The following is a 25,920-nucleotide window of genomic DNA, read 5'->3' as shown; positions in this document are numbered from 1 at the left end:
GAAAAAAATAGAATAAAATAAAGAAAAACAAAAGAAGAAAGAAAGAAAGAGAGAGAGAGAGAGAGAGAGAGAGGGAGAGAGAGAGAGAGATGAAGGAAGGAAGGAAGGAAGATACTTCATACTCATCAAGGGAGAAATCTACCAAGAAGAATTCATAATTCATTCTCTTTCTTTCTTTCTTTCTTTCTTTCTTTCTTTCTTTCTTTCTTTCTTTCTTTCTTTCTTTCTTTCTTTCTTCCTTCCTTCCTTCCTTCCTTCCTTCCTTTCTTTCTTTCTTTCTTTCTTTCTTCCTTCCTTTTTTTTTTTTTTTTTTTTTGTAAATTTTGGTTGAAAGTCGATTTTATTCAAAAATAGAATGATTACTCCAGCTTGTTTTTTGGGACCATCTGCTTATGAAAATTGTTTTCCAGCATTTTATTCTGAGGTAGTGTCTGTCTTTGACACTGAGGTGCATTTCCTATATTCAGCAAAATGCTGGGTCCTGTTTCCATATCCAGTCTGTTAGTCTATGTCTTTTTATTGGGACCATTGATGTTAAGAAGTATTAAGGAATAGTGATTGTTGCTTACTGTACATTTTGTTATTAGAGGTGGAATTATATTTGTGTGGCTATTTTCTTTTGGGTTTGTTGAAAGATGACTTTCTTGCTTTTTCTAAAGTGTAGCTTCCCTCCTTGTGTTGAATTTTTCCTTCTATTAATCTTTTTAGGGCTGGAATTGTGGAAAGATACTATAAAAATTATCTTTTGTCATGAAATATCTTGGTTTCTCCATCTATGGTTATTGAGAGTTTTTCTGGGTATAGTAGCCTGGAATGACATTTGTGTTCTCTTAAGGTCTGTATAACATCTGCCCAGGATCTTCTAGCTTTCAAAGTGTCTGATGAGAAGTCTAGTGTAATTCTAATAGGTCTGTCTTCATATATTACTTGACCTTTTTCCCTTACTGCTTTTAATATTTCTTCTTTGTTTTGTGCTTTTGGTGTTTTGACTATTATGTGATGAGAGGGATTTCTTTTCTGGTCCAGTCTATTTAGAACTCTGTAGGCTTCTTGTATGTTTATGGGCATCTCTTTCTTTACTTAAGGAAATTTTCTTCTGTAACATTATTGAAGACACTTACTGACCCTTTAAGTTGGCAATCTTCACTTTTTTCTATACCTATTATCCTAAGGTTTTGTCTTTTCATTGTGTCCTAGATTTTCTGGATGTTTTGGCTTAGGATCTTTTTGCATTTTTCACTTTCTTTGATTGTTTTGTCTATGTTTTCTATGGTATCTTCTGCACTTGTGATTCTCTAGTCTATCTCTTATATTCTGTTGGTGATCCTGAGTTTATGACTCCTGATCTCTTTCCTAGATATTCTATATCCAGGGTTGTCTCCCTTTGTGATTTCTTTATTGATTCTATTTCCATTTTTGGATACATGATGGTTTTGTTCAATTCCTTTACCTGTTTGGTTGTGTTTTCCAATATTTCTTTAAGGGGTTTTTGTGTTTCTTCTTTAAGAGCTTCTATCTGTTTACCTGTGTTCTCCTGTATTTCTTTAAGGGAGTTATTTATGTCCTTCTTAAAGTCCTCTATCATCATCATGAGATGTGACTTTAAATAAGAGTCTTGGTTTTCTGCTGTGTTCTATATCCAGGGCTCACTGTGGTGGGAGAATTGTGTTCTGATGATGCTATGTAGCCTTGTTTTCTGTTGTATATGTTCTTGCCCTTGGCTCTTGCCTTCAGGATGTCTGTGGTGTTAGCTGGTCTAGTTATCTCTGACTGTGGCTTGTCCCTCCTTCAAGCCTGTGTGTCAGTACTCCTAGGGAACCAGTTCTCTCTGGGATGATTTTAGGTATGGAGAGCTGTAGCACATAGTCAGATCCGGGGTGAATATGGAAATCTGAAGGATCCTATCCCCGGCTGTTCATTGGTTCCTGTGTCCTGATGACTCTGGGCTAGTCCCTCTTGGACCAGAAATGTGAGCAGAAGTTGTGGTGTTACCTGTGCTCACAGGTGTGCCAGCACTCCTGGGAGACCAGCTCTCCTGGTGCTATTTGAGTACAGAGTGCTGTGGCACAGGACAGGTCCAGGTGCAGAAAATTTAGTGACCTGGTTTGTAAAGTCATCTCATACTAGCCTACCTGTACCATATCCAAGCTGTAGGCCTTTCCTTAGACACTCATTGTATTTCCAGCTTCAGTATGAGACAAACATATATTAAAAAGATGGAAGGCAAATTATGTGAGACATAGGAATACAAAGAAGAATTATAAATGCCCAGGTATCATCACAAAATTGTTAATAATTTGAAAAGCAATGATAGCATATTATCCATTTCCACCTTTTGTCAACTAAGTTCACCAATAATATAGAAATTTGTCAAAGGAGAATACCTAAATGCACACCAGGACATATAACTCATCTATCTAATCATGAACTTAGTCAAAATTTTCAAGATTTTAAGGAGGACATAATGAGCTAAATGAAATTAATGATAACAGTAAAAATTGTTAGTAATTATATTATTATAAACACTAACTACAAACTCTAACATATCATGGCTGTCAAGATAGACTTCCATATCCTTCAAAACTATCTGCCATAGTTGAGGATACACCCTTTTCCCGTGATATAAACAGGATAAAATGAACCATTCCCATGAAACTATCCCTACAGAGAATATTGCATGAAATACTTAAGACTAAAGACAGGCCCGGCCCGGAAGGTTTTTGTCTCAGGAACGGCGGGAGCCATCTTGGTCCCAGGGGCTCCAGACATCCGACCACCTCCCCGGCCAGAGGACAGGTGTCCACCCGGCCGGGAAGGTTTTTGCCTCAGGAACGGCAGGAGCCATCTTGGTTCCAGGACTCCAACAAAAAGTAGTCTGCACAGGTGAGAGTGTGCACACAGAAGCAGACAGCTTCAGGGACAGGTGGGAGCCACAGAGCTTCTGGGGCAGCGCCCTTTTCGGGCTCCAGACATCCAACCACCTTCTGGTCCACTGCAGCACCAGAGGTCCTGGCCGGGGGGGGGTCTCCGGACACCCGCAAGGACCCACACAGGATCCCCCATGGGATCCTAAGACCTCTGGTAAGTGGAACACAGCATCTGCTCCAATGCAATCGCTGAGACTGCATTAACTAGGGAAGTAGAAACCCGGCTTGATTAGGGGCACAAGTCCCTTCCGGTCCACTCCAGCACCGGGGTGCCTTGTGTGCTGAGTTTCTGGAAACCCCCAAGTTTCTCACAAGACCCTCCACGGGATCTTAAGACCTCTGCTGAGTGGAACACAACTTCTGCCAGGAGACAGGTTCGAACACCAGATATCTGGGCACCTTCCCTGCAAGAAGAGAGCTTGCCTGCAGAGAGTACTCTGACCACTGAAACTAAGGATAGAGCTAGTTTCCCAGGTCTGCTGATAGAGGCTAACATAATCACCTGAGGAACAAGCTCTAACCAGAGACAACTATAACAACTAGCTCCAGAGATTACCAGATGGCGAAAGGCAAATATAAGAATCCTACTAACAGAAATCAAAACCACTCACCATCATCAGAATGTAGCACTCCCACTCCACCTAGTCCTGGGCACCCCAACAACACTGAAAAGCTAGACCTGGATTTAAAAGCATATCTCATGATGATGGTAGAGGACATCAAGAAGGACTTTAATAACTCACTAAAAGAAATACAGGAGAACACTGCTAAAGAGTCACAAGTCCTTAAAGAAAAACAGGAAAACACAACCAAACAGTTAGAAGTCCTTAAAAAAAACAGGAAAACACATCCAAACAGGTGATGGAAATGAACAAAACCATACTAGACCTAAAAAGGGAAGTAGACACAATAAAGAAAACCCAAAATGAGGCAACGCTGGAGATAGAAACCATAGGAAAGAAATCTGGAACCAGAGATGCGAGCATCAGCAACAGAATATAAGAGATGGAAGAGAGAATTTCAGGTGCAGAAGATTCCATAGAGAACATCTGCACAACAATCAAAGAAAATACAAAATGCAAAAGGATCCTAACTCAAAACAACCAGGAAATATAGGACACAATGAGAAGACCAAACCTACGGATAATAGGAGTTGATGAGAATGAAGATTTTCAACAAAAGGGACAGCGAATATCTTCAATAAAATTATAGAAGAAAACTTCCCAAACCTAAAGAAAGAGATGCCCATGAACATACAAGAAGCCTACAGAACTCCAAATAGACTGGACCAGAAAAGAAATTCCTTCCGAAACATAATAATCAGAACAACAAATGCACTAAACAAAGATAGAATATTAAAAGCAGTAAGGGAGAAAGATCAAGTAACATATAAAGGCAGGCCTATCAGAATTACACCAGACTTTTCACCAGAGACTATGAAAGCCAGAAGAGCCTGGACAGATGTTATACAGCCACTGAGAGAACACAAATGCCAGCCTAGGCTACTATACCCAGCCAAACTCTCAAATACCGTAGATGGAGAAACCAAAGTATTCCATGACAAAACCAAATTCACACATTATCTTTCCACGAATCCAGCCGTTCAAAGGATAATAAAAAAAAAAAAAATACAAGAACGGAAATCACACCCTACAAAAAGCAAGAAAGTAATCCCTCAACAAACCAAAAAGAAGACAGCCACAAGAACAGAAGGCCAACTCTAACAACAAAAATAAAAGGAAGCAACAATTACTTTTCCTTAATATCTCTTAATATCAATGGACTCAATTCCCCCCAAAAAAGACATAGACTAACAGACTGGCTACACAATCAGGACCCAACATTCTGCTGATTACAGGAAACCCATCTCAGGGAAAAACACAGACACTACCTCAGAGTGAAAGGCTGGAATACAATTTTCCAAGCAAATGAAGAAACAAGCTGGAGTAGCCATTCTAATATCGAATAAAATCGACTTCCAACCCAAAGTTATCAAAAAGGACAAGGAGGACACTTCATACTCATCAAAGGTAAAATCCTCCAAGAGGAACTCTCAATTCTGAATATCTATGCTCCAAATACAAGTTCAGCCACATTCATTAAAGACACTTTAGTAAAGCTGAAAGCACACATTGCACCTCACACAATAATAGTGGGAGACTACAACACACCACTTTAATCAATGGACAGATCTTGGAAACAGAAACTAAACAGGGACACAGTGAAACTAACAGAAGTTATGAAAGAAATGGAGTTAACAGATATCTACATAACATTTTATTCTAAAACAAAAGGATATACTTTCTTCTCAGCACCTCATGGGACCTTCTCCAAAATTGATCATATAATTGGTCACAAAACAGGCCTCAACAGATACAAAAATATTGAAATTATCCCATGCATCCTATCAGACCACCATGGACTAAGGCTGATCTTCAATAAGAACATAAATAATGGAAAGCCAACATTCACTTGGAAACTGAACAACACTCTTCTCAATGATACCTTGGTCAAGGAAGGAATAAAGAAAGAAATTAAAGACTTTTAGAGTTTAATGAAAATGAAGCCACAACATACCCAAACCTATGGGACACAATGAAAGCATTTCTAAAAGGGAAACTCATAGCTCTGAGTGCCTCCAAAAAGAAACTGGAGAGAGCACACACTAGCAGCTTGACAACACATCTAAAAGCTCTAGAAAAAAGGAAGAAAATTCACCCAAGAGGAGTAGATGGCAGGAAATAATCAAACTCAGGGGTGAAATCAACCAAGTGGAAACAAGAAGAACTATTCAAAGAATTAACCAAACTCGGAGTTAGTTCTTCAAGAAAATGAACAAGATACATAAACCCTTAGCTAGACTCACTAGAGGGCACAGGGACAGCATCCTAATTAACAAAATCAGAAACGAGAAGGGAGACATAACAACAGATCCTGAAGAAATCCATAACACCATCAGATCCTTCTACAAAAGGCTATTCTCAACAAAACTGGAAAACCTGGACGAAATGGACAAATTTCTAGACAGATACCAGGTACCAAAGTTAAATCAGGATCAAGTTAATGATCTAAATAGTCCCATATCCCCTAAAGAAATAGAAGCAGTCTTTAATAGTCTCCCAGCCAAAAAAAAAAGCCCAGGACCAGATGAGTTTAGTGCAGAGTTCTACCAGACCTTCAAAGAAGATCTAATTCCAGTTCTGCACAAGCTATTCCACAAAATAGAAGTAGAGGGAACTCTACCCAACTCATTCTATGAAGCCACAATTACTCTGATACCTAAACCACAGAAAGATCCAACAAAGATAGAGAACTTCAGACCAATTTCCCTTATGAATATAGATGCAAAAATTCTCAATAAAATTCTTGCTAACCGAATCCAAGAACACATTAAAGCAATCATCCATCCTGACCAAGTAGGTTTTATTCCAGAGATGCAGGGATGGCTTAATATACGGAAATCCATCAACATAATCCATTATATAAACAAACTCAAAGACAAAAACCACATGATCATCTCATTAGATGCAGAAAAAGCATTTGACAAGATCCAACACCCACTCATGCTAAAAGTCTTGGAAAGATCAAGAATTCAAGGCCCATACATAAACATGATAAAAGCAATCTACAGCAAACCAGTAGCCAACATCAAAGTAAATGGACAGAAGCTTGAAGCAATCCCACTAAAATCAGGGACTAGACAAGGCTGCCCACTTTCTCCCTACCTATTCAACATTGTACTTGAAGTCCTAGTCAGAGCAATTCGACAACAAAAGGAGATCAAGGGGATACAAATTGGAAAAGATGAAGTCAAAATATCACTTTTTGCAGATGATATGATTGTATATATAAGTGACCCTAAAAATTCCACCATAGAACTCCTAAACCTGATAAACAGCTTCAGTGAAGTAGCTGGATATAAAATTAACTCAAACAAGTCAATGGCCTTTCTCTACACAAAGAATAAACAGGCTGAGAAAGAAATTAGTGAAAAAACACCCCTTTCAATAGTCACAAATAATATAAAATATCTTGGCTTGACTCTAACTAAGAAAGTGAAAGATCTGTATGATAAAAACTTCAAGTCTCTGAAGAAAGAAATTAAAGAAGATCTCAGAAGATGGAAAGATCCACCATGCTCATGGATTGACAGGATCAAGACTAAAAATGGCTATCTTTCCAAAAGCAATCTACAGATTCAATGCAATTCCCATCAAAATTCCAACTCAATTCTTCAACAAATTAGAAAAATCAATCTCCAAATTCATCTGAAATAACAAAAAACCTAGGATAGCAAAAACTCTTCTCAAGGATAAAAGTACCTCTGGTGGAATCACCATGCCTGACCTAAAGCTCTACTACAGAGCAATTGTAATAAAAACTGCATGGTACTGGTATTGTGACAGACAAGTAGACTAATGGAATAGAATTGAAGACCCAGGAATGAACCCACACACCTATGGTCACTTGATCTTCGACAAGGGAGCTAAAACCATCCAGTGGAAGAAAGACAGCATTTTCAACAAATGGTGCTGGCACAACTGGTTGTTATCATGTAGAATAATGCGAATTGATTCATTCCTATCTCCTTGTACTAAGGTCAAATCTAAGTGGATCAAGGAACTTCACATAAACCAGAGACACTGAAACTTATAGAGGAGAAAGTGGGGGAAAGCCTCGAAGATATGGGCACAAGGCAAAAATTTCTGAATAGAACAGCAATGGCTTGTGCCATAAGATCGAGGATTGACAAATGGGACCTCATGAAACTGCAAAGCTTCTTCAAGGCAAAAGACACCGTCAATAAGACAAAAAGGCCACGAACAGATTGGGAAAGGATCTTTACTTATCTTAAATCAGATAGGTGACTAATAACCAATATATATAAAGAACTCAAGAGGGTGGACTACAGAAAATCAAATAACCCCATTAAAAAATGGGGCTGAGAGCTAAACAAAGAATTCTCACCTGAGGAATACAGAATGGCTGAGAAACACCTGAAAAAATGTTCAACATCCTTAATCATCAGAGAAATGCAAATCAAAACAACCCTGAGATTCCATCTCACACCAGTCAGAATGGCTAAGATCAAAAATTTAGGTTACAGCAGATGCTGGCTAGGATGTGGAGAAAGAGGAACACTCCTCCATTTTTGGTAGGATTGCAAGCTTGTACAACCACTCTGGAAATCAGTCTGGCAGTTCCTCAGAAAATTGGACATAGTACTACTGGAGGATCCTTCTCCTGGGCATATACCCAGAAGATGTCCCAACCGGTAAGAAGGACACATGCTCCACTATGTTCATAGCAGCCTTACTTACATAGCAGCATAGCCAGAAGCTGGAAAGAACCCAGATGCCCCTCAACAGAGGAATGGATACAAAAAATGTGCTACATTTACACAATGGAGAACTACTCAGCTATTAAAAAGAATGAATTTATGAAATTCCTAGGCAAATGGTTGGACCTGGAGGGCATCATCCTGAGTGAGGTAACACAATCACAAAAGAACTCAAATGATATGTACTCACTAATAAGTGGATGTTAGCCCAGAAACTTAGTATACCTGAGATATAAAAGTCAATTTGTAAAACACATGAAACTGAAGAAGAATGAAGACCAAAGTGTGGACACTTTACCCCTTTTTAGAATTGGAAACAATCACCCATGGAAGGAGTTACAGAGACAAAGTTTGGAGCTGAGACTAAAGGATGGACCATCTAGAGACTGCCATATCCAGGGATCCATCCCATAATTAGCCTCCAAACGCTGACACCATTGCATACACTAGCAAGATTTTGCTGAAAGGACCCAGATATAGCTGTCTCTTGTGAGACTAGGCCGGGGCCTAGCAAACACAGAAGTGGATGCTCACAGTCGGCTATTGGATGGATCAAAGGGCCCCCAATGGAGGAGCTAGAGAAAGTACCCAAGGAGCTATAGAGATCTGCAACCCTGTAGGTGCAACAACATTATGAACTAACCGGTACCCCGGAGCTCTTGACTCTAGTTGCATATGTATCAAAAGATGGCCTAGTAGGCCATCACTGGAAAGAGAGGCCCATTGGACATGCAAACTTTATATGCCCTAGTACAGGGGAACAGCAGGGCCAAATAGTGGGATTGGGTGGGTAGGGAAGTTGGGGGAGGGTATGGGGGACTTTTGGGATAGCATTGGAAATGTAATTGAGGAAAATACGTAATACAAAAAATTCCAAAAAAAAAAAAAAAGACTAAAGACAGAAGTTAGCCAAGCCAATAGAGAACAGAAAGAAGTAATAATAATAATAATAATAAAAACCAACCAACAAGCCAATGTTTATTGTTACCAACACAAAGGAACACAAATAGAATGATTATCATCAACATATACTTTTCAAAAATTCTATTGAATTCTGATGGTCTCAAGCCTCCATCCTCAAAAAACAGGTTAATTGAACAAATTAATAAACAAAATCCTCTGTTTTTCTTCCCAGTCTCCTCCCATTCCTGATCATGTGCCCTTTCCTCTCCCCCAACCCCCGCCCCCTGTCTCCTTCCTTCTCTCTACCTCCTGTGATCATTTTCTTTTTCCTTCTGAGATGGGATCTCAAGAGGTTCCCAGGACCCAACAGGGATGGCATTAGTTGAAATACCCAATAAAGGGGAGAGAGAGCCTGTAGAGACATAATCTATGGTAGGCATGGTCCCTGTTGAAGGATTGGACGACCCACCCATCTCAAAAACATTAATCCAGAATTTCTCCAGTCAAAGGAAATGCAGGGACAAAGAGCGAAGCAGAGACTGAAGGAAAGGCCATCCAGAAACTGCCCACCTAGGGATCCATCCCATTTGCAGACACTAAACCTAGACACTATTGCTGATGCCAAAAAGTCCTTGCTGATAGTTGTCCCCTGAGAGGCTGTGCCAGAGTCTGACCAATACAGACGTAGATGCACATAGCCAGCCATCGGACTAAGCGCAGGGACCCCAATGGAGGAGTTAGGGGAAGGACTGAAGGAGCTGAAGGAGTTAGCAACTCCACATGAAAAACAATATCAACCAACCAGACCCCCAAAGCTCCCAGGAACTAAACCACCTACCAAAAACTACACATGGAGGGACCCATGTCTCTAGCTGCTTATGTAGCAGAGGATTACCTTATTTGGCATCAGTGGGAGGGGAGCCCCTTGGTTCTGTGGGGGCTCAATGGAGTAGCCAGTGTAGGGGAATGCTAGGGTGCAAAGGTGGGAGGGGGTAGGTGAGCATCCTCATAGAAGCGGGGGGGGGGGGGGCAGGAAAGGGGATAGAGGCTTAACTTCGAAGGGTGATAACATTTGAAATTAAAAAAAATTAAATAAGCAATAAAATTTTTAAAAGTGTCAAAAAAGGAAACAAAATCAATTTCTTTTTTCTTTATAAGTAATTCAGCTTAGCTTTAGATATAGACACCATCGTAAGGGAAACGATCAAGTAAATTTATTTCAGAAAATTGAAACAATGAACCAAATGAGTGTTGATATTATATCTGATAAAATATATTTGAAATTAAAAGTAAACAGAAAACAAAATAAAGCACTTTGTTTTAATCAGGTGGACAACTAATCAATAAGAGATTATAATTCTAAATATATATGCACTAAAATCTGTCTTAGTATTACTGGCCTTAAAGGTACAGATCAACTCAAAAATAGTAGATGATTTTTTTAATAACTTTTTCTCGACAACAGAGATTATCTGAATTGTAAATCAATCAATCATTCAATAAATACACAAAATATAAATTAATTACTTAATCCATAAGCAAAGAAACCAAAGATATTAACATTGAGAAATAACATCTATTAAATGGACTCCACACATACACCATTCTAACTAAATAATATCCATTCTATGCAGCATCTTATGGAAGAGGCTATAAAAAAACTTCATGTTGAGATACAAAACACATCTTTAAAAATGAAAGGAAAAATTGAAATAACTCTATGTATTCTATCTAAATACATTGTTATAAAATTTAAAACCCATAGCAAACAAATCTCTAGTAAATATACAAACTATGAAAGCTCAAACAATATTCCTGAATGAGAAGTGGATCAAAGAAGAAAGCCAGAATAAACCTAAAAGCCTCATGAAGTTCACTGAAAATGAGAACATAGCAGTAAACACTCTGGGATACATTTTTAAAAGTTCTAACACAGCAATCTTTTAAAGTGATACAAAGTGATCAGGTTACATAACCAAAATTAAAAAATAAACATGTCATGGATTTGAAAGAGAGCACATAGGGGAATATAAGGTTATTTGTAGAAATGAATGGAAAGAAAAACAAATCAGGTAAAAGGGGAAAATCATGTAATCATTTTATATCACAAAAATAATTTTAAGAGCTCAGAAAAGACACTAATAAATAAAGGATACAACCCAAGAATTTGTATAAACAAAACAAAAACAAATCCAAAAAGAAATAACAAAAATTAGAGTTAAAATTAATGAATGAGAATGAAAACTACTAGGAACCGGCTAATGGAAGAGTAGGTTCTCTGTTAATGAGAAATTAAACTAGATCAACAAACCCATGTCAAAATGAGCAGAAAGAAAAAGGGTAACTAAATCAACAGACTCAGCATTGAACAGAGAAAAACGACAGCAGATGTGAACACAATTAAGACTATCTTAAGGGAAATCTGTAAAATTAGAATGCTAAAAGTAATGGATGAATTTCTAGATCCATCAAAACCATCAAAGTCAAACAATTAAAGATTAACACCCTAATTAGAAGCCTAGCTCATATGGATTCACAGAAAAATTTTAGAAGTCTTTCAAAGCAAAAATGCTTTTTAAATTGAAATTATAAAAGACCTTCAGAAAAACATACTTTAAATTTTTTTCTATTGATAGAAAAAGAAGAAACGCATCAAACAAAATTCCTATGAAGTCAATAATACTCTAATACCAAAAACCAGATTAAGAAATACACCACACACAGAGAGAGGAAAGAGAGAGAGAGAGAGAGAGAGAGAGAGAGAGAGAGAGAGAGAGAGATACAGACAGATAGACAGACACAGACAGTCACAGACAGACAGAGACAGACACAGACATAGTCATAGAGAGACACAGAGAGACAGACAGACAGACAGAACTATAGCACAATTTTCCTGATGAGCATTATCTTAGTTGGGATTTCCTTTGCTGTGCAGAGACATCAGAACTAAGCCAACTCTTATCAGGGGAATTTTAAATTGGGGCTGGCTTACAGATACAGAAGTTCAGTCCACAATCATCAAGGTGGGAATTATGGCAGCATCCAGGCATGCTAGCCTTGGAGGAGCTGAGAGTTATCCATCTTGATCAGAAGGCAGCTAGGAGAAGACTTTTTCACATATGGCTAGGAGGAGGGACTTAAAGCCCACATCCACAGTGATAGACTTTCTCTAACTAGGCCACACATACTCCAACATCTCCTAGTAGTGCCACTCCTTCATTCAAGCATATTCAAACCACAAACATCAATTGAAAAATCCTCAGCAAAATACTTATAAGCAAAATATAGGAATATACCAAGTTGTATTTTAAAAGGAGATGCAGAGATGGAACAAAAGAAGTTGAAAATTAAATACATAAAAAAATAAAAAAAATCTCAAAATTCATAATAAACAATTGACCCAGGATAGCCAAAACAATCCTTTAGTGTACTTGACTACAATGAAGTGATACTTGACAAAAACACACACTAGAGAAAATAAGTCACCAAATCAACAAAAGCCGATAATCAGGCAATTTTAATGAAGAATTCCAACAGACTTTCAAAGAAGATTTATGCCAACACTCTCCAAATTGTTAGATAAATTATAAATTGAAGGAATATTTCATAAAATATTTTATGAGGTCACATATTCATAGACTCCAAGAATTTGGGAATAAAGGAAAGGACTAATAAGGGACACCAATTTTTTCTGGGAATAAGAAAAGGAAAAATTTTTTAGGGAGAATGGAAATATGAGGTAGAGGAACAGGAGGATCAAGTCATGAGTGGAAGAGGAGATGGGAAAGATGAGGTGAAAGTAGGGAGTCATGGCTTGAACTGAAGAGCATAGAGAGGTATTATGATACCTAGTATAGTAAAAAACTCTGAAAATTAAGAATTTGATTTAATAAAGTCTCCAAATAATAAGGAAGGCAAAGCCATAACTTTCCATTTCCTGTCAACCAAAGAAGCTGTTAGTTATATCTGGTTATATCAATTGAGTTGCTGTCCAAAGGCATCCCATGCAAATTCTTGAACAACCCAGGTTATTACTAAGACAAGGGGTTGCACTTTACAAGATGATAACAAAGCCACAATGGCTGACTATATCACTTAACATAACTCATTAAAAATGAACAAGTTGATCATTTGCTTGTATAGAACCTCTAAATCCTAGTGTCTTTCATATGGGAAGGTAATTTTCAGGCTACCAAAGGGGAAAAAAAAAAAAACTTAAAACATCAACCTACCTACATTCCCTGTTGTTCTATAATGCCATCCTTAGTGAAGGATGTGCTAGAACAATAGTAGCACATACATGTGGGAATAACTAACTGAACTCTAATTTCACATAAGATCCACTCCACAAGATGGAAGGTATAGCAGGCACTTCTGGGGCAACTGAGAACCAAGGCTATATTAATAGATTCAAACATCATCAGAGAGGCTTCCTCCTGAAACAGATGGAACACATACAGAGATCCACAGCCAAACATTACCCAGAGAGGGACAGATACCTAAGAATACACAGATCTAAATGGGATGCCTCTATCAAATCCCTCTCCTCAGAGTTCAGGGAACCCCATGGAAACAGAGTCAGAAAGAGTGTAATAATAAGAGGAAATGGGGGGGCAACAGGAGAGCAACTATCTCTGAAGCAACTGAGCAAAGCAGAAGGTACTCTGCATGCTACCAGAAAAGTAATGCTAAAAGAAAAGTAAATATCACTATCACCCAGTTAGCAACTGTGCTTCTGGCAACAAAAACATGCATGCCAATATACTAGTACAATTCTGGTATAAATGTTATGGGAGTAATCGACTACACTTTTGTTGGATTTTAAGGCCCACTCCGTGAGATAGAATCCATATTTGCCACTGCAAAAGCAGCCAGGAATCTTCAGATTAGATAGATCATGGGCCTAGGGGGAACACCTATTATTGTTTTACTAAATTACCATAGTGATAAAATGACTTGTAATTACAGATTGCTCTGCGCATGATGCAGAGAATGACTCAACCTCCATCAAAGAAGCTTCTTGCAGTAATTGGCAATTAACAAAGGGTTCCACACCTGGAAAATATTCTGAGAGTGAGAGACCTTTGGAGTACTCAGTCCTAAATGGGTGATAAACAGATTTCAAGAGCCAGAGGTGGTCTATGACTCTCAGGCAACAGTGTCTTCCAGACAAAGCAGTATCCATACAGGTACAAAGTCATAGTCCGCGACAGCATACACAAGACATGCACAGCTTCAAAACAGACATAATCCTAGAACTGAGAAGGAGGAGGGAACAGAAGATCTCACCCCTAACCTATTAGCTATTTCTAACTGATACTAGGAAAGAGAAAATTAGTTTTCTTTAATGAAGTGTCAACTTTATCTTAACTCAGGTCCTCTGTGTGGGAATAACAGGCAAATACAAAACCAACTCCATTTTTGGTGAACTTTTTGTTTTTGTTTTGTTTTATTTTTTAAATATTATTTTTACTATTGTTTTTTTTTTTAAAAAGGTATGTTTTGCTTTTCAAATTTTCTTATTTTTATCTTTTGTTTGTTTGGTTTTTTAAATATATTTTTTTATTACGTATTTTCCTCAATTACATTTCCAATGCTATCCCAAAAGTCCCCCATACCCTCCCCCCCCCCACTTCCCTACCCACCCATTCCCATTTTTTGGCCCTGGCATTCCCCTATACTGGGGCATATAAAGTTTGCATGTCCAATGGGCCTCTCTTACCAGTGATGGCCGACTAGGCCATCTTTTTTTTTTTTTTTTTTTTAATAATAGTTAAATATTTATTGAGGAAAAGCTAAGAAAGATGTGAACTTTATATCAAGAGTGTTTTCTTTACATATAAGTAAAAGAACTGCTTAAATAATGGATTATTCGGTGCTCTAGGATAGGGGTATACATGTGTAGATGGAGGGATGCAGAAGCCACAGTTAGTGCTACTTGAAAAAAAAAGCACACTTACATCTCTGGTTGTAGTTTCAAACTTTGCTAATGTACAGAGAACTCTTTCCAATCACAAAAGAATGGAGCCAGGATGGCATGGACCAAACTAGTGAGCACACAGATTTCTACTCAGTTAATAAACAATTATCAGGCAGAGTTAAATGATAACAGAATTCTCTACTGTGATTACACCATTACAGAAAATATACATGTTATTTAATTTTATGTTTGAATGTTTTACATTGCATGAATGGTAACTAGTGTTAAGTTGCTTCACCCTCAATGGTGACCATATAGAAGACTCAATAAAGGCATTGCATGAGTATCAATCAACCTGTCTATCACTTGCTTAAAAAAATTTCTTAAGATACTTTCTTCATCCAGTTGTGTTCAACACTAACTAGATATTTTCCATCTTTTGATACATATGCAGCTAGAGTCAAGAGCTCCAGGGTACTGGTTAGTACATGATGTTGTTGCACCTACAGGGTTGCAGATCTCTTTAGCTCCTTGGATACTTTCTCTAGCTTCTCCATTGGGGGCCCTGTGATCCATCCAATAGCTGACTGTGAGCATCCACTTCTGTGGTTGCTAGGCCCCGGCCAAGTCTCACAAGAGACAGCTATATCAGGGTCCTTTCAGCAAACGCTTGCTAGTAGTATGCAATGGTGTCATCATTTGGAGGCTAATTATGGGATGGAACCCTGGATATGGCAGTCTCTAGATGGTCCATCCTTTTGTTTCAGCTCCAAACTTTGTCTCTGTAACTCCTTCCATGGGTGATTGTTTCCAATTTTAAAAAGGGGCAAAGTGTCCACACTTTGGTCTTCGTTCTTCTTCAGTTTCATTTGTTTTGCAAATTGTATCTTATATCTCAGGTATACTAAGTTTCTGGGCTAATATCCACTTATCAGTGAGTACATATTGTGTGAGTTCCTTTGTGATTGGGTTACCTCACTCAGGATAATGCCCTCCAGGTCCATCCATTTGCCTAGGAATTTCATACATTCATTCTTTTTAATAGCTGAGTAGTACTCCATTGTGTAAATGTACCACATTTTCTGTATCCATTCCTCTGTTGAGGGGCATCTGGGTTCTTTCCAGCTTCTGGCTATTATAAATAAGGCTGCTATGAACATAGTAGAGCATGTGTCCTTCTTACCGGTTGGGACATCTTCTGGATATATGCCCAGGAGAGGTATTGCGGGATCCTCTGGTAGAAATATGTCCAATTTTCTGAGGAACCGCCAGACTGATTTCCAGAGTGGTTGTACAAGCTTGCAATCCGACCAACAATGGAGGAGTGTTCCTCTTTCTCCACATCCTTGCCAGCATCTGCTGTCACCTGAATTTTTGATCTTAGCCATTCTGACACTTGTGAGTTGGAATCTCAGGGTTGTATTGATTTGCATTTCTCTGATGATTAAGGATGTTGAACATTTTTTCTGGTACTTATCATCCATTCGGTATTCCTCAGGTGAGAATTCTTTGTTTAGCTCTGAGTCCCATTTTTTAATGGGGTTATTTGATTTTCTGGAGTCCACCCTCTTGAGTTCTTTATAAATATTGGATATTAGTCTCCTCTCTGATTTAAGATAAGTAAAGATCCTTTCCCAATCTGTTGGTGGCCATTTTGTCTTATTGACGCTGTCTTTTGCCTTGAAGAAGCTTTGCAGTTTCATGAGATCCCATTTGTCAATCCTCGATCTTACAGCACAAGCCATTTCTGTTCTATTCAGGAATTTGCCCCCTGTGCCCATATTTTTGAGGCTTTCCCCCACTTTCTCCTCTATACGTTTCAGTGTCTCTGGTTTTATGTGAAGTTCCTTGATCCACTTAGATTTGACCTTAGTACAAGGAGATAGGAATGGATCGATTCGCATTCTTCTACATGATAACAACCAGTTGTACCAGCATCATTTGTTGAAAATGCTGTCTTTCTTCCACTGGATGGTTTTAGCTCCCTTGTCAAAGATCAAGTGACCATAGGTGTGTGGGTTCATTTCTGGGTCTTCAATTCTATTCCATTGGTCTATTTGTCTGTCACTATACCAGTACCTTGCAGTTTTTATCACAATTGCTCTGTAGTAAAGCTTTAGGTCAGGCATGGTGATTCCACCAGAGGTACTTTTATCCTTGAGAAGAGTTTTTGCTATCCTAGGTTTTTTGTTATTCCAGATGAATTTGGAGATTGCTTTTTCTAATTCGTTGAAGAATTGAGTTGAAATTTTGATGGGGATAGCATTGAATCTGTAGATTGCTTTTGGAAAGATAGCCATTTTTACAATGTTGATCCTGCCAATCCATGAGCATGGGAGATCTTTCCATCTTCTGAGATCTTCTTTAATTTCTTTCTTCAGAGACTTGAAGTTTTTATCATACAGATCTTTCACTTCCTTAGTTAGAGTCACGCCACGATATTTTATATTATTTGTGACTATTGAGAAGGGTGTTGTTTCCCTAATTTCTTTCTCGGCCTGTTTATTCTTTGTGTAGAGAAAGGCCATTGACTTGTTTGAGTTAATTTTATATCCAGCTACTTCACTGAAGCTGTTTATCAGGCTTAGGAGTTCTCTGGTGGAATCTTTAGGGTCACTTATATATACTATCATATCATCTGCAAAAAGTGATATTTTGACTTCATCTTTTACAATTTGTATCCTCTTGATGTCCTTTTGTTGTTGAATTGCTCTGGCTAGGACTTCAAGTACTATGTTGAATAGGTAGGGAGAAAGTGGGCTCCCTTGTCTAGTCCCTGATTTTAGTGGAATTACTTCAAGCTTCTCACCATTTACTTTGATGTTGGCTACTGGTTTGCTGTAGATTGCTTTTATCATGTTTATGTATGGGCCTTGAATTCCTGATCTTTCCAAGACTTTTAGCATGAATGTGTGTTGGATAGTGTTGAAAGCTTTTTCTGCATCTAAGGAGATGATCACGTGGTTTTTGTCTTTGAGTTTGTTTATATAATGGATTATGTTGATGGATTTCCGTATATTAAACCATCCCTGCATCTGTGGAATAAAACCTACTTGGTCAGGATGGATGATTGCTTTAATGTGTTCTTGGATTCGGTTAGCAAGAATTTTATTGAGGATTTTTGCATCGATATTCATAAGGGAAATTAGTCTGAAGTTCTCCATCTTTGTTGGATCTTTCTGTGGTTTAGGTATCAGAGTAATTGTGGCTTCATAGAATGAGTTGGATTGAATTCCTTCTACTTCTATTTTGTGGAATAGTTTGTGCAGAACTGGACTTACATCTTCTTTGAAGATCTGGTAGAACTCTGCACTAAACCCATCTTGTTCTGGCCTTTTTTTTGGCTGGGAGACTATTAATGACTGCTTCTATTTCTTTAGGGGATATGGGACTGTTTAGATTGTTAACTTGATCCTGATTTAACTTTAGTACCTGGTATCTGTCTAGAAATTTGTCCATTTCATCCAGGTTTTCCAGTTTTGTTGAGTATAGCCTTTTGTAATAGGATCTGATGGTGTTTTGGATTTCTTCAGAATCTGTTGTTATCTCCCTTTTCATTTCTCATTTTGTTAATTAGGATGTTGTCCCTGTGCCCTCTAGTGAGTCTAGCTAAGGGTTTATCTATCTTGTTGATTTTCTCAAAGAACCAACTCCTTGTTTGGTTAATTCTTTGAATAGTTCTTGTTTCCACTTGGTTGATTTCACCCCTGAGTTTGATTAATTTTTTTTCGGTTGTTTTTAAAGTGAGATGGTGGGGAAAGAACATGAAGTTGAGTAGGTGTGGAAGTCAGGAGGATTGGGAGGAGTCTTGGAAAGAAATATTCTCAAAATTTATATGTAAAATTTTTAGTAAAAATTTAAAAAACTAAAAGAAATTGATAGAAAAATGCTAATGTAGTAATCATTTGATTCTGTGATTTTTTTTCCCTTGTCTTTAGATTTAGAGAAAATTCCATGTGTCAAAATCATATTTGTAGAAAAGTCCTGAGTTTTGTTTTCTAAGAATTATAGAAGCCTCAGTCTGTATTTTCAACACATATTTGAAAACTTAGAACATAAAATAGATTTTATGATTTTTGAACTAATTGGTGATAAGCTGGTAACCATTAGAAACACACACTTTTATCTGACATTAAAATATGTTTTTTTTTTGTTTTTTATACACAAGATATATTTTAGAGAAACAATAGGGTTAGTTAAAAGTTGAGAGACACATATTCTAACATATTCTATTGCCTGTCTTTGTGAAATCACAAATGTTTATTACCTGGAATGGGATTCAGAAGTTGACTGCTTTCAAGACTGTAAACATTTTTTCAGATGTACAATTAAGAGTCAGAGATGTTAATTTATCTGAAATTTACCCTAAATCAAAGTGGTCAGAATAGACTCTTGCATCTTGTTACATTAAGGCACTGGGATTACAAAGTAGTAGTGAACCACAATGTATGGCTCAACAGCTCCCCTCTCTTTGATACTGCATTGAATCAGCTATTAGCTCTTTGACAGCAAGTTTTATATTAAAGTAATGCACAGCTTCCCTGGTTAATGTTGTTAGTTATATTCCTTCTGAAAGGACTGGAGAAAATAGTCTAGACAATGTAACAAACTCATCACAACCATTTAAAAGTAAGTTAGGTTTCATATCCTGTTTCAGACAAGCCTAATGAAAGTCTTTACCATGGATTACAAGCAATTTTCTACTGAAGTTACAGAAAGCTGCAGACATGACAGCAAATAAATGTGTATACTGTATAAATAAGATATATACTCATACATCTGACTGAACAAATATAAAATCTTAGTTATCAAATATTAAATGTTTTGCCATCTAATTTATAAAAATGTACTTATTAACACTGATTGTGTATAAATCTAAGAACTAAATTAAACAAAATAATTTGCATCCAAAAATTATACCAAAACTGAACATGTAAGTGATCTTTAAAAAACTGTCAGGCATCTTTAGTACAACATGCAGCACACAGCATCCTGTCAATAAATTTTAACAATGTAGTTATGTAGTAATACAATTTGTTGGTTTATATGAAAATTAATGTATTTACATGTGATCAATCTATAATAAATACATGACATATACTTAATTAGATTTTGATCAAACACCTAAAATTAGGTCAAAGAAACTAAAGAACTGATAGAAAACAGGAACATAATTCAAAGTCAGGCCAACCAAGGGATTTCATGACACCAGAGAAAGAAAATGAGGTCACAAGCAACCTTCATTTTCAGGAGTGATATGAAAAGAGACATTATTTTTACAGCTAACCATTGCACACACAATGACTATGTGTCATCTTGTGATTTGACAGAGAGAAAGTACAGCTCTGCAAGGTGGGGGACAGAATGATCTGCTGAATGACTCCTCTCTGTACTAGACCTGTTCTGAGTAGAATTCAAACTTACCTAACACTGTCTCTGGCAGGGAGAGCTGAAGAAAGAACTCAGTGACACAGACAAGTTTATAAACAGTTGGTCTATTCTAAACCTGAATTCATTAGTTAATTTTGTTTATTTAAAAGGATCACAGGGCCCCCAATGGAGGAGCTAGAGAAAGTACCCAAGGTGCTAAAGGAATCTGCAACCCTATAGGTGGAACAACATTATGAACTAACCAGTACCCCGGAGCTCGTGTCTCTAGCTGCATATGTATCAAAAGATGGCCTAGTCGGCTATCACTGGAAAGAGAGGCCCATTGGACTTGCAAACTTTATATGCCCCAGTACAGGGGAATGCCAGGACCAAAAAGTGGGAGTGGGTGGGTAGGGGAGTGTGGGGGAGGGTATGGGGGACTTTTGGGATAGCATTGGAAATGTAAATGAGGAAAATACCTAATAAAAAATATTTTAAAAAAAGTTGTACTTGGAGAGATATCTCAGAAATTGAGAATGTGAAGAGCTTTTTCAGAGTTCAAGTTCTCCTCAGAATACCCATGTCAGATGGCTTACAACTACCTGTAACTTTCATGCTATGAATTTCTGGCCTTCCAAAGCATCTGCACTCATAGGCTGCCACTTCCCTCCCATAAAATACATTCACTTAACTGAACATATAAGGAATACATTAAAATATAATTAAAATATGTTCAACACAACATCAAGTGGTATTCTTGCAGCTTAAACCTTTATTGTAGTATAAAATTAGAATATTTTCTAAGCCTCATCAGTTATCACTCATATCCTTAGATATTTATGATAGATTCTGTTGTAAAAAAAACTTAATGAGGAATCCAAACAGGTACCATGGCCTTTCTGTGGTATCACCTGACTTTGGAATTGTATGGAAGAAAGGCCAAGCTCCCTCAAAATAAATAAGTATGCACATCTCTTTTTCCTTGGTTACATTAAAATACAAAATATGCAATAACTTTAAAGGCTGTAATGAAAATAGAGATTGTCAACAAATACAATTCTAAACAAGTGGTCTATTTTATTATTTTCAAAACTAGCCATGAAAATCAACATTCCCTTCCTGTATCAGCCAAATGTTCTCCAAAATGCATTTCTCAAAAAAAAAGGAAGGAATAGTGAAACTCTAGTTTCTTGTCTCATAAGTAGATTTTGATATTCATAAAACTGAAACAATTTTCTCCATGTTATGTTACATTCTAATGGAAAAAGCACACATATTTCCCATTCAAATATTAAGATTAAAAATGGCTTCTGTTCACAATATGCATGAATTTTAAATATAAAATATAATGTGTTCCAAACATCCAGCTGTTATTTATTTTCATTCCCATGTAACAATGGTAAATGCACTCAAGCAAAATACAAACCAGAATTTAGAGTAAATTTTAGAGTAAATATGCTTTTGTGAAAATAGAAAGAACTATTTATTTCTGTATGGAATAAATAACTGATTATCTTAATTCTTCAGATACTTTGATCTTTTTTTTTAATTAAGGATGTTTAAAGAAGGCATAGCTTTCAAATTTTCTGTTATTTACTTACAATCAAGCCACTATTCGCTTGTCTCTTTTCTCTGGCATCGATCATTTTGTAGAAAATCCCGCCTGGATTAAACTGAGTACTCCAGACAATCACATTTCTTTGATAATGTACATCCATCCCTGTTATTCTTGAATTATGTTCAACATGAGAAATCTGCTGATGACCGCCACTGTAGTTGAATGGATATACAAAACCCAGGATGTCAGTGTCATTAGCTATGTAGAGAGCTTGATCTTCAGAGCCTGCAGATTATTGTAATAAAATACAAAATAGAGGAAATTTCAACTAGAGCAAAAGTGATGATATACTTTAAATTATCTTGCTTTGTTATTCTTTATACAGTTTCTTCCAAAGTGAAAATCAGCTAGTTTTATACCTTTATAAAACTCTTCACAATATTTGATTTCTGCTTAACACTTTTTTACAATATTCATTAGTAGTCACGTTCTTTTTTTAAGTACAAAACTTTATTCATGTGCATAAATTAAGGATTGGAAAAGGATGTCTTTAGCAAAGCACAACATACTGTGTGCTGATTTTTGGTATTTAGATGCTATTCTATGACATGTGTCCCTATAACTTTAACTATTTAAGCTTCTTCCTTCCTTCCTTCCTTCCTTCCTTCCTTCCTTCCTTCCTTCCTTCCTTCCATCCATCTTTTTTTTCTTTCTTTTTTAGGGGGTAGAGATTCATTCAACTGATGGCTTTGCAAAAAATCCATCTCTAAGCTACATCCTGTCCTGTTTTATTTTCCATTTAATAGATTTTATTCTTTGTTACATTAAGGTTTTGTAATTTTAATTTATTTCTAACTAAAATAAATTTGGATCACAGAATTTGATAATATACAATAAATCATTTACTAGTGTAAATATTACTCAATATTTATTCTTTTGTATATTATATTAATTTTCTTTCAATTTACTTTGATTTCTCACAGAAATCATGGAAATAGATATGATAACGCAATTTTATAAATGAAGAACCAAGTCTCGAATAATGAAGAGTGACTTCTTCTAGGCCATGTAGTGTGGAAAGTATGGTCATAGGATTCAGTCCTAGGATTCAAATTTAAGTACACTTAACACCATTCACACAGGATAAGTGACATTGGACCAGTTTTCTCATGTGATTACTTCTCATTAATGATATTGTGTAACTGATGATATTAAAGCTATATATTGTGTAAAATACATGAGCAATTAAAATACATATTTAGAAGTCTAGCACCATAACTGTGTTAATATGCAAATATTAAAATCTTATTTCTATATTTTGTAACTTTTCAACTTGTCACTACATGTTTTTTTTAATCCTAGTCCTTATGCCTTCATAGTTTTACAGTTGTAAAAAATATTTTTACACTTATTGAAAAAACAGAATTACTGGGCTATAAGACTGGTGCTTAAATTTTTTATTCTACTGACAAACTGCTAAAAACAAAAAGTAATTTTAATACTTTTTGCTCGATCTTTAATAATTTTCTCTGTAAATCACTTTGAACTAGACTAAAACGATAAGGCAGAGACACAAGCAAACAAGCTCTAGTGGTATAGGACTTACTGCAGCTTTTAAAATGAGCTCACACAGGAGAATTTGGAAGTTTCCAGAATAGAAACACGATATTTTTCATCAAAGGAAAATATAGTTCCCATTTCAAAATAAAAATAAGGTAGCCACATTGATTGCCTTAATATCTAAATATTTCATCTTATTCAGAATAGGTCTTTTGCTAAAATGCAATGTACAAAATTTTCCCCTTAAGATATTCATGAAGAATTGAAATCACTTTTTAATTACCTTACCTTTTGCTATACAGCTGTTGTTTTTTTCTTGAAAGTTCTGGTCACAGACACATTTATATGATCCTCGTGTGTTTAGACAGTGGTGAGAGCATATTCCAAACAGCAGGCATTCATTGAGATCTGTGAAAGAAGAGCTCAGAATCCATCTCCACCATTGAAAAATAAGGACTATCGTGACAACTAAATAGAGAACCTGAACAGCCATCTGCAAATAAGCAGGGCTAAGTCAGCAAGAAGTAAAGAAGCCACAGGTGATGTCTGTGATTTGAAACATGCCACACTGAATTAGGGGCATGAGTAGACCTGAGAACTCAGTCACATGATCAGGGGATTTGTTGACCACCCTTTTTCCCCCTCCACTTTCACTTAAGATTCCTCTGCTCCCCGCATATTGTATACTTGCCCTGATTATGTAATAAGATTGTAAGATAAAGTCATACCTCAGATTATGTTTAGTTTAGGAAAATACCTGTCTTTTATTTAGCACTCTATAGCATTTTAAAGGCTCAATGCTATACACAACCATACCTAATGACACATGAAGATGACACCATGACAGTCTATTTTGCACATTCTGTTGCCTATGTTATGGCTTTTCTCCAGTGAATCCTGAAGCTCTGTAATACCAACTACTTTCTGTGTAATGAACATTTACTTGTCTTCAGGAGGGATCAGGGATGAAGTAAAATGTATCATATTAAATCTTAATCATCTAAATTGCAGTAGGTTATTCTGCTTTGTTTAGGGTGTCAGCTCTTTCTACAGCTTACCTCTGGATTTGGTATATAAGATAAACCTGTGTTTTGTCTTATAAAAAGATTCTGATCTTTTCAATTTTTGGCTCTTCTGATTTCACATATTCACCACACCTGTACACAGTACTGTTAAGGTCTTTCTGTTTCTATTCTATAATCTTGTCTTTCTTTCTTTTGGTTATTTCAACTAAACTGTTTTGAATTTAATACAAAACAATATTTTTATAATATATATATTATAAAAGTGAAGGACCTTAACAGACTAAATTGCAAAGTCTAGTTAATACCCTTTTTCTCTTTAATATCAAATGGAAATTGCTTTTTAACAAATATATATATATATTTGACTCATTTTTAATTAATGTTCAGAATTTACTTGAATCTACAACAGAGGTATAAAAATAGTTAAAAATGGTTATTTGAATTGACAAATAATATAGTTGTGGTTATATTTCTTTGCAATAGCATAAAATGAAATATTGAGAACAGAATTTCTAAAGTTAGTAAACACACATTAAACAGGAACCGTCTACACTTTTGTCCTTTTAGGTAATCAATACAGTCAAAACTAGTGTCTTTAATCTCTCTTTCTATGTGTGTATTTGCATATAAATGATAGGCACAGATATCAAAAGAAAAATGGTTTTAATTAAAGTAGCGAACACTTAGTTTACCAACTTTCAAAGTCTCATGTTAATAAGAAAAGAGGCCACGTGAGCAGAGTTCTCAAAGTGTATAGAAACACAGCTTTCATCCATGGGTGAGTATCATGAATTAGTGTTTACATGTTGTTTGATAAAATGGAAAGTCATTTTAAAACCAGAAATTTAGGCAAATAAGAGCTGGAAGAATAGATTATTGTAGTTTTTCATGGGGCTATGGAGATGGCCCATTGGATAGCGCTGGACAAACAAGCATGAAGATCTGAGTTTAGATCCCAATGCCCCATGAGGGAAAGTAGCACAGTGGCTAGAGAAGAATCCCTGGAGCTTCCTGATCAACATTCTAAACAATCAGTGATGTTCAGGTTCAGTACCAGGCTTTATCTCACAAAAGCAATGTTGAGAGTTAGAAAGGAATGAGGTCAATCTCTAGGCACCATGTACTCACAAAATCATGAATAAATTAACAAAATAATATTTAACAGAAATATGCTATACAGACATCTGAGATTATTGAAAATTCCAATAACAAGTAAATATTATAAAATATCAAAAATACCATAAGTAGTATAGACATTGGAAAAATGCAGTATATATGGCTCTATAGTTAAAGCTCTGATGTATGTTTATATATAG

At 36.5% G+C, this 25,920-nt stretch overlaps 1 protein-coding gene across 3 annotated transcripts in view; it reads right to left on the bottom strand.

Annotated features, from left to right (window-relative positions):
- The window catches only part of Lrp1b (LDL receptor related protein 1B), a 2,026,300-nt gene that overhangs the window by 93,013 nt on the left and 1,907,367 nt on the right, over window positions 1–25,920 (bottom strand). For 2 of the 3 annotated variants that reach the window (XM_021181392.3, XM_029472167.2), the window contains exons 76-77: window positions 23,868–23,987; window positions 22,063–22,304 (exon numbers count right to left, since the gene is read on the bottom strand). In XM_021181392.3, the coding sequence (XP_021037051.1) occupies window positions 22,063–22,304; window positions 23,868–23,987 (362 nt within the window). Of the gene's footprint in view, window positions 1–22,062; window positions 22,305–23,867; window positions 23,988–25,920 lie in introns of those variants that run through there. The other variant, XM_029472172.2, reaches the window with a different exon arrangement.

The sequence above is a fragment of the Mus caroli genome, unplaced genomic scaffold (genome assembly GCF_978045245.1).
Source record: "Mus caroli unplaced genomic scaffold, Mus_caroli_1 scaffold_2, whole genome shotgun sequence".
Taxonomy (NCBI): domain Eukaryota; kingdom Metazoa; phylum Chordata; class Mammalia; order Rodentia; family Muridae; genus Mus; species Mus caroli.
This window is presented reverse-complemented; position numbering and strand designations above follow the sequence as displayed.